Source organism: Pan paniscus, chromosome 18 (genome assembly GCF_029289425.2).
Source record: "Pan paniscus chromosome 18, NHGRI_mPanPan1-v2.0_pri, whole genome shotgun sequence".
Classification (NCBI taxonomy): domain Eukaryota; kingdom Metazoa; phylum Chordata; class Mammalia; order Primates; family Hominidae; genus Pan; species Pan paniscus.
The window spans coordinates 98,217,654-98,234,966 of record NC_073267.2 but is presented as its reverse complement, the minus strand read 5'-3'; the positions used below and the strand labels follow the sequence as shown (position 1 = coordinate 98,234,966).

The 17,313-nt window shown below is 62.9% G+C and overlaps 1 protein-coding gene across 1 annotated transcript in view; it reads right to left on the bottom strand.

Moving 5' to 3' along the window:
- The window catches only part of ZFPM1 (zinc finger protein, FOG family member 1), an 83,366-nt gene extending 70,980 nt beyond the window's left edge, over positions 1 to 12,386 (bottom strand). The window contains exon 1 of the mRNA XM_034940874.3: positions 11,954 to 12,386. Within this exon, the coding sequence (XP_034796765.3) occupies positions 11,954 to 11,993 (40 nt within the window). The 5' untranslated portion in view covers positions 11,994 to 12,386. The remainder of the gene's footprint in view (positions 1 to 11,953) is intronic.
- Positions 12,387 to 17,313: the final 4,927 nt, after the last annotated feature.

Genomic DNA, 17,313 nt, shown 5'->3' with positions numbered 1-17,313 from the left:
GACACCAGGGATCCAAACAGGCGAAATGCCCACCCTGGGGCATTGCATTGCTGTCAAGGCTGTGAGGAGGGCCCCGTGCTCCCACTCATTTGACAGGTGGGGAAACTGAGGCACCGAGACATGGCCCAAGACAGGCGCAGCCAGCCAGGCCCAGACTTCTGGCTTTTCCTCCACCCTTTGCCCACCACCAGGCTGCTGGGAGGGGCACTTCCCCGACAGAGGGCTTCCCCGCAGGCCTGTGGGCCACGGTTACTAGCTCCCAGCACCAGCCTGTTTCCAGCATTACGACATGTTTCTGCTGTTTGTCTTCTGAGCAGACGCTGCGCCCTGCCTGTGTCTCCCCAGCCCGGGCCCTGCTGTGAGCTAACTCTGCGCCTCCGGACACGGGGTCTGTGCAGAGGCCGCGGCGGTGTAGGCCGGATGCTCTGTGGTTCATGGCCTGGCCCAGGGGCCAAAAGAGGCTGGGAGAAACGGCCAAGGGCTCCCACCCACCCCAGGCCCCCATCCTCCTCACCCTCCTCCCTACCTTCTTTTTCAAAAACATAATTTATCTGTGTATTATCAAGAAATCCAGACACTTTAATCAGTGAGCTATGAAGTCAGAATTTCCATTCTTATCTTCGGGAGGAGTGGAAATGGAGGAGATAGGCGGCGGATCGCTGGTGGGGAATGTTAATGGGTGGAGAGGCTGGGCTATTGGCCACCGAGAAGCTGGTATCTCCTCCATTATCAAGGCTGTATCTCACTCACCATCTTGGCGCAGTAATGGGGCCAGTTCAACTTTCCCAGTTATCGCAGGAGCTGGAACCTGTGCCTGCCAGAGGCCCGGACTAGGAGACAGTGCAGGGCGGACCAGGCCGCAGCCTGTGGAGCTGGAAGGGTATGGGGATGATCGGCTTGAGCCAGGGCCCCAGAGGGCCTGGGTGCCCACCGACCATTGCCATGGCAGGGGTAGGGGGTCTCTCTGCTCTCTGGGAAAATGTTTGGTTTTGGTGGAGCTGGGTGTGGGCCTATGAGCAATGGGGGAAACTGAGGCTGACTGCCTCAAGGTCCCAAGAAGGCTGGGGTAGTCCCAAGCCTTCCTGAGCTGTTCCAGGCCCATGAAGTGGAAAGGCGGTAGGTGGTGTTGGGGACAGCAGCAGGACCGAAGTGCAAACACCCCGTCCTCCTGCCTTGGGACTTGCAGGGTGTCCCGTCCCCTCTGGGAGCATATCCAGGGCCCAGGCCTGGAGTCGGGAACTATCAGTATAAACAGGCAGCCTGGGGGCACCTGGGGGCCCTGCCCCTGTGGGTCTCAACCTGAGGCACGGCTCACATGCCTCGGCCCCTCGGGCCCAGGTGTGCTCAGTGCACCCTTAAATTTTGAGGGGCTGCTCACCTGTCCTCAGGGCCCTTCCTTGAGACGCGGCACCCAGGCCCTAAACATAGCACCTCTGTCCACTGGGAAGAAGGAGCCTCCAATCCATTCCTTCCAGCCCCCAAGGACTGACCGAGGGACCACGGGGTATAGAACAAACACCTCGATCAAGGCCTCCTGGCTGGCTGGAGCCCCATCCCACGGTCTGGGACTTCCTGGAAGTGCCCAGGGCTGGCCCTGCCCTACGTGTGCCAGGTCTAGCCGTGGCTCTGATCTCTTTCCTACATTTCTAAGGCCCTGCAGTGGCCACCTTGGCCCAGAGCAGGGAAGGGACTTGCTCAGGGTCACACAGCCAGAGGACACAGTATTGAGGCTTCTCAGGGTCACACAGCCAGAGGACACAGTATTGAGGCCAGAGCTGGATCTGCCTACAGATACAGGAAGGCCTCAGTTTCCTCAGCCTGAAGACGGGCGTCCCCTGGCCCAGCGGGAGCAGGGAAAGGTCTCCTATAAAAACCACCACTGCTGCCCTCCTCTCGTTCCCTCCTCAAAATATTTGCTGGGTGGTTTCCCCGCCCAGATCTAGGTGCTCAAGCTCCGGGGCTGGGGCTGACCTTGAAACTCTCTAAGCCTCAGTTTCCCCATCTGCACACTGGGCCTCCTTCAAAGGCTGCCGGGAGAAGGACGTGAGGCCACGTCTATCAAATCCTGGGCACGGTGGCCGAGTGCCAGGCAGGGGCCTAGTAAATGCCCAGTAGGTGCTGTGACACCGGTGAACCTGGGGGCTGAGTGTGGAGAGGGGCTTAGGTCCTGGGGTCACATCCGGGGGAGGGCCCTGTGGCCACTGATGGCTCTGAGTCTTGGCTTCCCCTCCCATCACGAGGGTCTGGGTGCCTGCTGCCAGAGGAACCCCAAGAGAGGCTGAGGGGGCAGCTGCAGGCACCTGGTCCCTCACTGGGGGCTGAGGATGTACAGGATAGATGCGCCATCAACCGTGAGGCCCTGTCCCCTGTCCCCGGAGGACTCCCCAGCAGGTCTTTCCTCATGCATCACTTCGGGAAGGAGCCACGACCACCTGGCCCTGGGGCCTCCTCCGCTCCTGCTCCCTGGGTCTGACATGGGAAGTGGGAGCTTGATGGAAAAAAGGGAAGTTGGGGCAGGAGGCGGTGATGGGTGCAGGTGCCCAGAAGGAAGTGGGAAGGAGTGGGCCCACGCAAGGCCAGCCGTGACAGAGACACCTGAGGGACATCAGCAACCTGGGGAGGGGAGGGGGGCCCCTGCCCTGTTTGTGTGGATTTTGTTACACAGCACAGACCACAGAGGGCCCTGGCCCGGGCTGCACCTCCCGTGTTGGGTGGCATCGCTCCTCACAGCCCCGTGAGGTGAGCATCACTGCTCCATTTTATAGTGGGGAAACTGAGGCTCAGGGTGGCTGAGTGACTTGCACGAAGACCGGGCAACCCTGGAGCCCAGCCTGGTGCCTTACGACACCCCCATTTTGCAGAGATGGAGACTGAGGCTTGGAGAAGCAAGGTAACCTCCCTATAATGACAGAGGATCTAGGATTCTCCACTCCAGGATTCCAACCATGGCGGCCCACAGGGAAGCTCCCCGAACAACCCGGAAGCCCGCGGTGGCTGCCCCCTCCTTCTCAGGAAGCCACACCCCTGACAGTCCAGGAGGTCCTAGGCACAGGCAGCCCGCCCGGGAGCTGGGGCAGGGCCACCCTGCCCTGCCACTGCCTCCACAGCCAGAGCACCACTGTGTGCTGTGAGACTCTAGTGCAGCCACCCACCCTCTCTGACCCCCGATTTTCTCACGTGCGAAATGGGTGGAGAACCCGAAGCTAAGTGGTGTCTGGAGAAGGGCAGGACGGGGATGCCCGTAAGGCACTTAGCAGACAGGAGCCCTCAGCACGCCAGGCTCACTCCAGCTCCAGGTGGGGAACTGAGGGAACCAGGGGAGTCAGGGCCTGAGCTCTCGGAAGCTGCCCACCAGCCCCCAACACCCATTTCACAGCCGGGGAAGCTGAGGCTCCCAAGACCACAGCCAGCAGCCCAGGGGAAGCTGGGGAAGCAGACGGAGGCACAGGAGGCTGAGGGGAGGGGCCTGCTTATCTGCTCACCCGGCTCTGCCCAAGGTCAGCCACCACATTCCTGCCTCAGCAGGGCCACTGCCTTCCCCCAAAACACAAGGCAGCTGGGGAGGGAGGAGGAGATGGGGAGGAACCTGGGCCTCTCCCGGCCGCAGGCCGATGCAGTAGGGCTGGTGGCCTGGGGGTGCTGAGTGGGCAGTGCCCAGAGAAACCTGGGCCCACCCCCGGGGTCCACGGCCCCAGCTCCGACGTCACATAACCTCACGCATGTCACGCCTCCAGGGCCTCCGTTTCTCTCCTGTAAAATGGGTTGGCCAATGCCAACGATGATCTTAGCAGTGGGCCAGATCTCCGGGCAAGAAGAGGACAGCCGGGGCTGGGGTGTGAGGCCAGCCCAGCCCAGGGCGTGGCACACTCAGGCAGAGTCCCTCCTCCCTTCACAACCTAACACCTGAAGGAGGGGAGGGCCAGTGGGACTCTGCTTAACGTCCAGCCCTCAGGGCTTTTGGCAAAATATCAATAACGCAACCGGCAGCTCCAGAGGCAGCAAAGTCCCTCACAGACGTGTCCCTAGGACAGCCCTTCCCAGCCTGCACCCCACACAACAGCCGGGAAGGAGGTGTTCTCATTAAGCTCCTCCTTCAAGAGAGAAACAGAGGCCCCAGACACAGCCACTGGCCAAAGGGTCACAGCAAGGCCAGGCCAGGACGTGAGGTTGCGCTGTTGTCCGAAGCGGTCCCCAGACTGGTCACCTCCCTCTCCAGAGTTGAAGGCCGGCAACCACCCGGAGCCCTGAGGGTGCAGCCCAGGTGGTGAGGCAAAGCCCCTGCGGTGGAGATGGGGTGGGAACCTGGGGACTCCCCAGCAAGCATCCTGGTCCTCACCCGGCCTCCCGCCCCACCCCTGGGTCCTCACCAGGCCTCCCGCCCCACCCCTCGGTCCTCACCAGGCCTCCCGCCCCACCCCTGGGTCCTCACCAGGCCTCCCGCCCCTCGGTCCTCACCAGGGCTTCCCGCCCCTCGGTCCTCACCAGGCCTCCCGCCCCACCCCTGGGTCCTCACCAGGCCTCCCACCCCTCGGTCCTCACCAGGCCTCCCACCCCACCCCTCGGTCCTCACCAGGCCTCCCGCCCCTCGGTCCTCACCAGGCCTCCCACCCCTCGGTCCTCACCAGGCCTCCCACCCCACCCCTCGGTCCTCACCAGGCCTCCCACCCCTTGGTCCTCACCAGGCCTCCCACCCCACCCCTCGGTCCTCACCAGGCCTCCCATCCCTCAGTCCTTAGCCTGCCCAGTGGCCCCATGAACAGCTGGGAGGCCGAGGCCCATGGGAGTAGGAGCACCATGTCACCTGGCATGAATAAGTCAGGTCCTCTTCCTGACCCGGGAGCAGGGGTCTGCTCCAAACAGCTGCTATTTAAGCACCTACTGTATACCAGCCCTGTTAGACTACCCAACACAGCTCGGATAGGAGGGACCCTGTTATTCCCACTCTAAAGCGGAGTCTCTAAGGTGGGCATTGGCTGAGGCCACCTGGCTGAGAGCCACACCCCCCATCCTCACTGTGGGGTCCTTAAGTCAGTGCCAGGTGCTAAACATGAAGGCTGGTGTTGGGCAGAGGGCAGGAGCAGACCATCTCCCCTGTTTCGTCCTTGCACCAGGGCAGGACTCGAGTCCTGACCTCTGAGGACCTTCTCATCCTCATCTGAACAATGGGTATATGCCCACTGAACCAACCGAGGCAGGGAGGGCCGCCACCATGACACTGCCTGGGCCCAGAAAGATGGCAGGCAGCTCCCCAGGAACTGCCCGTGTGCCTTCCCGCGAGGACCCCCGCTCCTCCTGACCCACCTTCCCAGGCTGAGAGCAGCCCACTGCTCTCCGGGCCCTGCCAACAGTAGGCTGGGGACCCTCGATAAACCCTGGGCCTCTCGCTTGGCTGCCTGGCCCCAAAACCCCTCTGGCTTGGCTTGGTCCAGACCCTCCCAGAGCCGGGTGGGGAGGTGGAGAGGCACAGGCAGGAGCATCATCTCAGCCCCTCCTTGCTGCCTTCGCCAAAGGGAAGCCCCAGCCCAAGAGGGCAAGAGTATGCCAAGGCCACACAGCCTGGGGAGTCGGGATGCGCTGGAGGGAAGGGCCAGCCAGCTAGAGGGTGGGTGTCAGGGGCTGCCCTGACCTGGAACCTGGGGCCAGCGCAGTGAGCTATGTGAGCAGCAGGGTTGAGGGGCCCTTCCAAGGCAGGGCCCCTGTGTGTTTCACATGCTGGGCTGTCCTGGGAGACAGCTTGGGAAGAGGGATTGCTCCATCTCAGATAAGCTGGAAACCACAGATCTCACCCAAGTGATTGACCATGAAGGGGAAGAGGGGGAGGAAGAGGGGGAGGAGGGGAAGGGGGAGGGGGAGGGGGAGAGGGAGGAGGAAGGGGAGGAGGAGGAAGAGGGGGGAGGAGGAAGGGGAAGAGGAGGAGGAAGGGGAAGAGGGGAAGGGGGAAGGGGAGGAGGGGGAGGAGGAAGGCCCTTGCCAGAGGGCACTGCCAGCCCCATGGGTGGGCGTTAGGCTGCTGGGGAGGAGGGAGAGGAGGGGGAGGAGAAAGAGGAGGAGGGGGAGGAGGAAGAGGAGGAGGGGGGGAATGAAGGGAAGGAGGAGGAAGGGGAGGAAGGAGAAGGGTAGGAGGGGGAGAGGGTTAGTAGCAGCTGTCTCGGATAACAGGTATTTTCCTTCCATTCTTACAACAGTGCTCAGGGGCAGGTACTATCATTAAGCTCACTTTGCAGATGGGAAAACGGAGGCTCACATGGGCAGGCCTTGCCCATAGTTCCACGGCCAGTAACAGGCAGAGCTGTGGTGTGAGCAGACCATGTCTATTTTGAGCTGAGCGTCCCTCTGGTCATTTATCTGACAGAGTTCCAGGAGGCCCACTCTGTGGGGACGGGACTGACCCAGTCCTGCTCTCAGAGAGCTTGTGGGCCTGAGCGGGGAGTGGGTGACAGGATGGGCTGGCAAGGCCATCAGGCAGGTGTGGACAGGGCCTCTGAAGGAGCTGCATGGGGGCTGCCTGCACACAGGCAAATTCCAGGGGCCAAAAGGAGCCAGAGAGGAGCCACCCAAGTCTCGACTTGCACACAGGCCCTAAGGAGGGGCTCAGCCCTGACGGGCGCCGGCTCTCCCCTGGTCCATAAGGCCACATGCGCTGCCTGCAGCTTGCAGGTGGCTGATCCCTCACCCATGGGGTCATCTGCCTCCTAATGACACAACCAAGGACAGCGCATCCAGAGTGGCGGGACTCACCAGGCGGGGCGCAGATGACCCCTTTGCAGGTTCTGGAACCCCCTTCCCTTCAGTCTGGGCCACTCCTGCCTGAGTGTAGGGTGGCAGATGAGGTCTGGAGAGCAGACCTGTGGCTGTAGCCTCAGTTTCCCCCTCTGTGAAATGGGGTCAGGAGCCACTGGGCACCTCCAGGAATACCCACGGGTATGGTGGCCAGGTGGGCAGGAGCCCCACCAGGGCCCCGAGTGTGGCCGGGCCGGGTCCATGGGGTTGGTGATACCAATCGGCCAGGCAACAGCTGCCTCCAGGAGGAGGCTGTCGATGGCAGATAGGCCAGCGGGAGTATTATTCACAAGCCCGTCAAGCCCAGGAACGTCTGGTTGGCATAGAAACAGGAGATAAGGGGCACAATTAATGGCATCACATTCCCTCCTCCTTTCTTCTCCAACTGACCCATTTAAATCCCCAGTGGTGCTGGATGCCACGCTGGGTTCCTGGTGACCTCCAGGGAGGGGCTGGCGGGGCTGATGGCAGTCCCAGGCCCAAGGAAAGCCCGGATGAGCCTCCCAGGGGACCCCCTCCCCCTTGCAGTCATGTCTTAGGAAGGAGGCCATCTGGGGAAAGACCTCAGAGGGCCTCTGGTCCCAAAGGCCCATTTCACAGATGTGGAGACTGAGGCTGAGAGAGGCCCAGGGTGGCAGGGCAGACAGAAGCCGGAGGATGGAGAGAAGGCAGCGCGGTGCTCACGGACACACCCTTAAGGAGCACAGGCCCGGCCGCCTGGGTTCCAACTCTAGCTCCATCACTTGCTTGGGCGAGAAACTTCTCTGTGCTTCAGTTTCCCCAGATGTAAAATAGTGATCAGAAGAGGACCTGCTTTAAGTTAATACACAGCCTGGCACAGAGAGGGCTCTTAAGCATTGGCTGTTATGAATATTATTCTTACCATCAAATGACCATGAGCTGTCTGCCTTCCCTAAGGCCCAGGAAAGGGGGCAAATTGGCCCAGAGCTGGGTGACGGCGTGGGCTCCGGGGTCCGCCAGACCCTGCTGGAGTCCAGGTTTAGGGGTGGGGGGCCTTGAGAGTACCTCCCGATCTCTAATTCCCTCTGCTAAATGTGGCTTGAGGGCAGGTGCGGTGCCTCATGTCTGGAACCCCAGTGCTTTGGGAGGCTGAGCTGGGAGTATAGCTTCTGTCCAGGAGTTCAAGACCAGCCTGGGCAACATAGTGAGACTCCATGTCTATTTTTTAAAAAAATTTTAACTAAGGAAAAAAAAAAGAGAGAGAAAGAGAGAAAAACGTGGCTGGGATCAGGACTCTGAGATGACAATGATGGCTTCACAGCCTAAGCACCAAGCAGGCTGCAGGCACCGTTCCCCTCAGGATGGTGACTGGGGACGAGGCAACTGGGCCAAGGACCAGGTAAGCTGAGAGCAGGACCTGCAGCCCCTGGATGGCAGACACTATCATATCCATGTTTCCAACAGGGGGAAACTGAGAGCTGTGGAAGGCACAGTAACTTGTCCCCTGTGGTTCAGCACCAGGGTCAGCCAGGCTGCCAAAGCCCCTTCTTTCCTGGATGCTCTGCCACCACTCTGGGTCATGAGCATGGTAAGGTGGCCTCTGACAGCCTCAACACCCGGGTGCCTCCCACGCATGGAAGGCCAGTGTGGATGGCTCTGTGCTGACATCCCACTCATGTTCATAACACATCACAGAAACCACCCCATCTCCCTCTGGGCCCAACCCAGCCCTCTCTGGAACTGGAAATGGCCCTTGCCAGATGGCACTGCCAGCCCCACGGGTGGGCGTTGGGCTGCTGGGGAGAGCAGGTGGGTGACTTTGAAGCTTGGAGTGAATTAGTCATCCTGTGGTTACCAATAATTTGTTTAATCAAACTCTGAGAGTGTGTGAAAAACACCTTGTTCTGAGCTGCAGCAGCTGCCTGGGCTGGAATAGGAGGGGCTCAGGGACCCTCCCTCCCGGCTCCTTCCGGAAGGCCCTACCCAGATGGCCTAGGGTTCTATCTGGCCTGTGGGATCCATGGGCCCTTCCACTGCAAAGTGCCTCGGTGGACCCTCAATATCTCCAGCTTGACCTGGGGACTCCCACAGCCCTGGGGACCTATTCCTGATTCCATTTTTCAGAGTGGGAGACCAAGGACCTGACCAACTCCATCACTCCCGCCCTCACTCGCACCTGCTGGCACAGGCTGGCCCCCCAGCCCCAGGCGCCTCTCAGCCCTTGCTCCCCCGACAGCAGTGGAAAACTGAGGCCAGCCCTACTGTGCCAAAGGTCACCCCCTTCCAAGAAGTGTCCCTGACCACCTGACGTGCCCCCTGCTCCCCTTGGCTGCCCCCTCTGCCCCTCTCGTTTGCCACTGGGACCCAGGGCCTGTATGCAGTAGTGCTCAGCAAACAGTGCTCAGCCCAGGCAGGTCTGCAGCGCCTCCACACCAGGGTACACTGGCCTCCCCCAAAGCAGCCTGGGCCATGGAAACCACCTTGATTTTTTTTTTTTCAAGAAAACTCCAAGCAGTGTACACTTGGTTCTTGCTAGGAACTACCAGCAACACCAGCATGATTCAAGGGGAAAACACCCTCTTTCCCTCTGGAGGTGACAAACCCACCTCTAGCGGTCTCGCACCATCTACGAGGACTCGGGGCGGGGTGTCCTCCCCCTTCCCCCTCCTGGCCCGGGCAAAGCCAGTTTTCTTTCATTTTGACGGACTGTACCACCGGCCACAGGGGAGGATCAACTTCTTGGCAATTAAGTGTGTTTGGGGAGAAAACTCCCCCAGACAGACCAGCGCAGGGACGCCGGCTCCCCGGCCCCAACCCGGGCCGTTCCAAGCCCCCACTCGCCCCAGTCGCGGCGCCCCCGCGCTGTTCTCCAACCCGGCCGGGCCTGGTGGCCAAAGATAAGGCCTCTTATCGCTCTTGGCGATCGCCATCGGGCTGACCGGCCAGGCTCTTATCGGAGCTCACATCGACTCGGGCGGGAGGAAAACCCAGCGGGCTGGGGGCGCCGGGGGTCCCGAGCTGCCCCGGCCCCGCGCTCCCCGTCGGCAGCCCGGCCTATCGCCTCCGCCATCTGGCCGGCCAAGGCCGCGCTCCCGCCTCGCCCTGCCCCCGCTCCCACGTTTGAAGTTAATAAATGGAAGCGCCTATCTCAGCCACCATCGGTTGCGCGCCTTATCAGCGCGGCACATCTATCTCCGCACGGAACAAAAGGCGCACAGAGGCGCGGGCAGCTGCGCCAGGGCTTTGATGGGGGCGCGGGTTGGGGGTGGGCGGCCCGAAGCCCTCGGCCCCCTCCGCTCTGCACTCGCGGCCCGGCCGCAGGTGAGGCCAGGGCAGCGGGCAGGCACAGGCGCTGGCAAGAGGGCGGGCGGGCGCCGCCGCTTGGTGACAATCAGCCTTCGCATCTTAACGTGCTGAGATCTGCCATGGGGAGGAGGCGCCCCGGGCCGCGAGCGACAGGGAGGGTCCGCGGCCCTGCCTCCCTCGTCCGGGCCCTTTCTCTGCCCCGGTCCCGGGCCGCAACGAGGATGGGCCCCGGTGGCTCACAGTGCACCCGCCGCGGTCCCAGTTCCCAAAGTGCGCGCGCTCTGCCCGCCCCGCTGGGCTGGGCTACGGGCTCTCGCTGGCGCTGGCGGCCTTATCAGCGCTGGAGATCGGTTCCCAACCTGCGATCTCCCTGCCCGAGCTATCTGCATTTCTCATCACAGTGAAACACACACACACACACACACACACACACACACACACACACACACACCCCAGAACCGAACATAGGCGCTCAGGGGAGTAAGGAAAAAGAAAACAGAGCACAAGCGCGGATCGGGACCTGTGGGTGGCTTTTAATACTTGAGTTGACGCGATAGAAGGCGACTTTCGGAAAACAGGTCCCGTTTGCGCTGAGGGAGTTGGGTTACCGGAACCGGTTCATGCCTGTGACCCCCGCCTCGGGAGACCTCCTGAGTAGGGAAGCTCCCACAGGCCCCGCACAAGGGGTCCTGGTGGCAGTGGTCGTGTGGACAAAGGAGGTAGTGCCCCGGCGCCTACGGCTGGGCAGCGGGCGGGTTTCCGTCGTGGCCTCCTGGCAGGGCTCAGACGACCTGCCCGTCAGGCTCCGGGGAGGCGCCCCGGGGAGGAAGACCTGCGTCTGGGCCCTAACTGTGAGGCGCAAAGTTATTATTGGCATAGGGTGGGGAGGGTAGCTTCCTGTGCTCTTGCTCCCTCCTGGCACAGCCCAGAGGCTCAGGCCAGACAGTGGCCCCGACAGCTTAGTTCTCATCACGGGGGCACTGGCAATGTGGCAGCGGGGCAGCAGCCTCTGACCGGGCAGGGAGCCGGACCAGCGAGAAACTTAGTCGCGTGCAGGGGCGACCTCGGCCCGGGGCTGCGTCCTGGGAGGCCCTTCTCTGACTCAGAGCAGCCCACTGGGATGCCAGGGGGTGCCCGCGGGCATCCGAGGGCACCATTTGTTGCCCATGCCGCCTTGGCTGGGACACTTGCAGGGTCCAGGAGGTGTCACCAGGCAGGCAGGGCCTGGGTTCAGGACTTCAGCGCTAGGGCACGGGGTGGGGGTGTCTGGGGGGCTGGAGCCAAGTGCCTAGGCTGCGGCAGCTGCGCGCTACCCCCTCCCCTGTCCTGCGGCTCTGCGACGGCACCGGTGGGGGTGGGCGCGGGCCGGTGCCTGCCACTTGGCCAGGCATCTCCGCGGCCCCGGGTGTCCCCTCTCCCTCCCAGGTCTCTCTCTCCGCTTCTAGATACAAAGCCTGGGAGAGTCAACCGCGCGAGATAAGATCACAATTTCAGCCCGTCCCGACAGAACGATCTTATCAGGACGGGACTTGCAGAATGGAATATTTTAAACTTTATCTGAGCCCAGATCGAGGCCGCCCTATCGCCGCACCATCTCGCAGATGCGGGGGAGGGGCAGGCCGCGAGGGGCCGAGCTGCCCGGGCCGCGCCCCCAAACACCCTCCTCCCGGTCTCCGGGCGGCCCCCTCCTGGGCTGAACCCCCCGGTGCCCAAGCCGAGACGCGGGGGCCCAGGCCGCCGGCGGAGATTAGATTACGGCGCGCTTGGCACAGCGCGGGGGGGCGCGGCGCGGGGTGAAGGTCGCCGGCGCCCAGGGCAGAGCGGGGACGGGCGGGGGCGGCGCTGGCGGCTGGGCTCCGGCGGGGGTCGGGCGCGCGGAGGGGACGGCGGGCAAAGTTTGACTCACGCTTGATCTGCCGGGGGTTGCTCTGTTTCCTCCTGGACATGTCTCCGGCGCCGCGCGCCCTCCCGGCGGCCGCCTCTAGCCCCGGGCGGGCGGCGGCGGGCGGCGGGGGCGCGGCGGGGCCGCGGGGCCGCTCATGCCCCCGGCCCCCGGTCTCCGCGGCCGCCCCGGCCCGCGCCCCCAGCCCGCGCGCCCAGCCCCGGAGCCGCTGGAGCTGCCGCGGAGGCCCGAGAGGCCACGGTCCTGCGTTGCGGGCGCGCGGACTGCCCGGCGGGCGGGTGCCGGCTCCTCCGCTCCCGCGCACTCGCCGCCGCCGCCGCCGCTCGGCTTTTCTCAATGGAACCCGCGGGCGGCGAGCGGCCGAGCAGGCGGCCACTGCGAGGGCGCTCCTGGCGGGCTGGAGGCACGGGGCGGGGCCGGGCCTGAGCGTCGTCGGCCGCCGCGCCTCCCGCCCCGCCCCCGGCGCTCCGGCCCCGCCCCGTGCCTCCTGCCGGGCCCTGCACCTCTCCGGCTCCGCCCCCAGCGCCGCGGCCACGCCCCCGCCAGCCCGGCTCTTCATTGCTCTGGCTCCGCCCCCAGAGCCGCGACCGCGCCCCCGCCCGCCTCGCTCTTTACGGAGCTGCCTCCGACCCCAGCGCCGCGGCCCCGCCCCTGTCCGTCTGGGCCTTCAAGGCACTGTCCCCGCCCCGCTCGATGCCCCGCCCCTTCCTGGTTCGGCCCCGCCCGCGCCCCGGGGAGACCTCTAGCCTCCCCAACTCCTCTTTTGCCCGGAGGTCATGTCCCCAGGCCGGGCTGGGACTCTGAGACCTATTCGGTTCTGTTGGGCTGCCCCGCGGCAGCGCATCCTGCGCCCCGCCTCTCGGCGCCAGCTCCGCCTCCAAACCTGACCCGACCTGGTTGGGTCCTGAGACCCCGAGGCTCCGCCCCCGCACTGTAACTCCGCCCCCAGCCCTTGGTCCCTCCCCAGACCCCTGGGCTCTGCCGCACGCTCCACGTGCGCGGTGGGGGCAGTGACAACCGGCTCAGGAAGCCCGAGGCCTTGACGCCCACGTTTCTCTTGGGCCAGACTTGGGGTGTGGAGCGGATTCGGGCCAGGGAGGGGGCTTCCGTCCCAGACTGCGGTGGGGTCCGCCAACTGAGAGCAGGATCTCGGGTCTTCCCCTGTGAGCTCAGACCAGGCTGGAAATCGAGGAGGGGGCGCGGGAGCTGGCAGCCCTGGGCGTTGCCACTTGGGGCCTCTTTCCTCACCGAGCCTCTCCAGGGCGCCCCGCAGGAGACCCACGAAGGAGTTGCCCACAGCGCCCGGGCCACAGCCCCCTCTCGGAGCAGTCAGAGGTCAGCGAGGTTTGTGGGCGCGGTGCTGTCAGCTCAGGCCTGGAAATGGAGAACTGTTGCCCTCCGGGGTGTGTTCAAGAGCCCCACTTCACGGAGGCTCGGGGAGTTGCTCAAGGTCACGCACTGGGGGGCTGTCCCCCACTCCCAGCTGAGTGGTATCATCTCCGTTTAATGTTCTCGGTCTACACTTGCTACCTGCTCCCGCATCCCCCGTACTCATAAGAAACGGGCGTCAGTGGGCCCAGGGGCAGACAGGAAGGACCCCTCCCGCCTGATGATGAGATCATCGCACAGCAGGACTGTCACACCACACGCCAGCCTGCTGGGAGCTCCTAAGACCCCATCTCGTGCCAACTTCTGGGACCTATTCCCTGGCTCCAAGGAAGGGGAGAAGTGGGGGCTTACCCTCAGAGCCTGGGCTCTCTCCCTGGTACAGGAGAGTGGCGGGTGGGTAGGAGAGGCAGGGGTACAACACTGGATATGCGCCGTCCCTCCCCACAGCCATGGACAGACAGGAACACTGAGACCAGGAGGCCAAGAGAACTGCCCAGGGGCATACGGGTCCTCCAGCCCTTCCTGCTCTCTGCCAGGGTCCAGTGGGCACAGCCTTCCCACAGCTGCTCTCTGGAGGGGGTGGGGCCCATGTCTGATTGGTTCACTCAACCTAGGACCTCCCCCCCACCCTCCCGCCCCCACCCAGTGCTTGTCAACTGGATGGAGCACCTACCTGTCTGGGTTTCCCACCAGTCCTCGCCTCCTTCCCCAAAGGATTCCACTTTAGAGTATGTGGACCTGTTAGTTAGGGGAGTTCCTGGAGGACGTGGCCATGGGCTGGCACCTGGGCTGGGTCTGAAGCTCCACGCACAGCAAGTGGCACCCAGGCTGGCGCTGCTGGAACGGGCGGAGATCTGTGTTGAGGTGGATTCCGAGGGTCAACAGGAGACAGCCATGATCATCCATGACTGATGTCTGTCTAGGCTGCAGGAGGAGACGATGGGAATCATTTTGGCTGCTGCTTTGCCTGATCTGATTTATTTCTATGAGCCCATATATAGATGAAAACATGGAGGGACATGCCCAGGGCAGCCAGCGAAGGGGGCAGGCGGCAGGTCCAGACCACAGCCTGCTGCGCTGGCTCCATCACTTGCAAGGCCCCATGCAAAATGAAAATATGAAAATGTGGAGCCCCCTTGATCAAAACCCCCAAACCCCAAAACCCCAGGGCATCAAGGGCAGGATGTTGAGCCCAGTGTGTTGCCCTTCCCAGCTCAGGCCCTGTGCCCCTGCACCGGTCACAGGTCCCCTAACCCTGCCAGGGCTGCTTTTGTAGCACATTCCTTCTACACTCTGTCCCTCTACCTGCCCGGAGGAAGGCATTATTACAGATGAGAAAACCGCAGCCAAGAGGAGAGGCTGCCTGTTGATGTCGAGTGGTAAAGCTGCAGGACCTTGCACACACCATTAAACCCTCAGGGTGGTCATGACGATAACCATACACTGAGGAAGAGACACAAGGCATGCTGTCTAGAGGATGGTCTGGGGGAGCCCAGAGCAGGAGTGGCCATCTCTGCCTGGGGAAATCAGAGAAGGCTTTCTGGAGGAGGTGACATCCAAGTGGGGCTTCCCAGGAGTCCCTGATCAGGTGGGAGAGGAACAGGGTGTGGGGTTGCTGAGGCTGTCCAGGCTGAGCCCACCTGGGACCTCCACCCCCCACCTGCTGCCCATTGTGAACCCCAGTTTCCATCTGCCCCTGCATGTTCTCGAGGTGTGTTGAGATTCACATCCAAAGTCACTGGTGGGGAAGTTGGAATTGCATTCAGCAGCCGCACTGGGTTCTCCCCTGCTGGCTCCCAGGGAGAGCAGGGCCTGGAACACATAGGAAGTGCTGTCTGGCAGTGGCCTGGAGACTGCCTCCCCTCCAAAAACAACCTCAGCCCAAAGAAGACATTTTTGGGGTTTGAGCAGTGGGGGTGTGCAGGGGTGGGCCGGGCCAGTGGACATGGAATTCCAGCCTTCTATTGGGAGTAGAGGGGTGTGATGGGGCAAATGCCTTACTATGCTTCTACTCTGCCTCAGCCCTGCCCCTGATGCTGGGTCGGTTTCAGGGGAGGTTCTCCTGTGCGTTGCCGACCCTGTACATTTGGAGGTAAGGGAGGAGGCACCCTGAGATGGCCCCCTCTCCCAGCTCCCCAGCCTCCTCTCCCCTTTCTGGGACCTGTGTCAGCATCACCAGCACAGCACTGACTTTGTGCTTCCAGGCTGTGCCAGGTCCGTGCCACCTTTGCACAACTGGCTGGGGTGGGGGCTCAAGTTACCCCCATATTACAGATGCAGAAACTGAGGCTTGGAGTGGACCAGTTGCTTTTCAGGGGTCCTACGTCTGGGAAGTGCTGGAGCTGGGAGGGAGCCCAGGAACTCTCACTCCAGAGCGCATGTTCTTCACCCTGAATGGGACGTTGGGAAAACTGGGTTCGAGTCTTGGCTCTGCCACTTTCCCTCCTACCTGTGGGCTATCGGCCATGGACCTGGCTCCTCTGACGGGCCAGTGCCGAGCTGCCCCAGCATGCAGGGCAGGCCCACCTGTCTCCTCTTCCGCAGTCTCCCGGGGAGAGCTCAGGAAGGCCACCAGGGGCTGGGCAGCAGCTGTGGATGGGTGAGGGGCTAATTGTGGCATCACCTATGTGCCAGACCGACTGTTGAGCTGTGACTCAAGGAGCCACAGAATGTTCTAGGAACTTAAGCTGGACCTTGAAGGATGAGGATGAAGAGGATGATCAAAAAAGAGTGATGGGAGAGAGAAGGGCATTTCTGGCGGAGAGGGTGCAGGGGCAGAAGCTGGAGGCCGGGGTGGGTGGACCCGGGGCCGCAGCAGCTGCAGGGCTGGTGCACCTGGAAGTCAGGCCATGTGAGGGCCTCGGAACCAGGCTGCACCCAACTCCTCTGTCTGCTTCCCACCACTCCCCACAGCTGGCCTGTCACCAGGATCTGTGACTTCACTTCCTTATGGCTCTGAAAGGCCCCTCCCACCCTGCTCCAAACCTTCATCAGCCTCATCTTGCCCACTCTCCCCCACCCTGGCTGGTCCTTGATGGAAGGGTGAAGCCAGCGGGGCCTCCTAAGAGCCATGTGTCATAGCCTCAGGCTCTGCCCTTCCTTCATCCTGGAGCCTCCCTGAATGTGGGTCCAGGGGTCCCCCTTGGCACAAGCTATTTGGCTGCTGGGTGCACCCTTCCCTCCGTTGCCTGGCCTGGTCTGCCCACCCCTCCTGAGGGAATCCCCTGAGTGCCCCAGGCAGGCTCAGGCCTCACTGTCCCAGCATGCAGGGCAGGCCCAGCTGTCTCCTCTTCCGCAGTCAGCGCTGCCCTCCTACAGCAGCAGCAACAGCAGACACTGCGGAGGGCCCTTCCGAGCCAGGCTGCACATTTGCATATGTTGGCACACTCTGCTCACAGCAGCTCTCTGCAGAAGGAGCTGTCAGAACTCCCATTTGCCAGATTCGTAAACAGAGGTTCAGAGAGGGGAAGTCACTCGCCTGAAGCAGCAAAGCAGGGAAGCCCAGGGCAGGACTCTCCCGGGGACGCGCATGCTCTGAAACGCACAGGGGTGGCCGAGTGAGGCGAAGGGACCGCAGGACCTCTCCCGTGGTCCCCGCCCGGGCAGGGCCTCACTTCCCCCACTGCCAGTCATCCCCAGGCCTTGGCGCCGCCGGGCAGCCGTGCCAGGGGCCCATTCTGACATTTGTCAACGCTGGCTCTGTGAAGGGTTTAATTAACTTCCTGTTTCAATGGGGGGGATAATGAGTTTTAAATACCACGTGACTCCATAAGGCGGTCAGGCGGCAGCGAAGATGTCAAAATAAATTAAGTTAGGAATCGGGAGGCCACTCGCCGTGGGGGGTGGTCTGGCCGGCTCTGGGATGCTGCCTGGGCCACCCTGGGCAGGGGCTGCTGCTGCTGTGGCCCCATCATCACTGGGGCTGGCTCTGGCTTTGGAGACTGGGCTCAGGCAGTCCCACCCTCAGCCGGGAC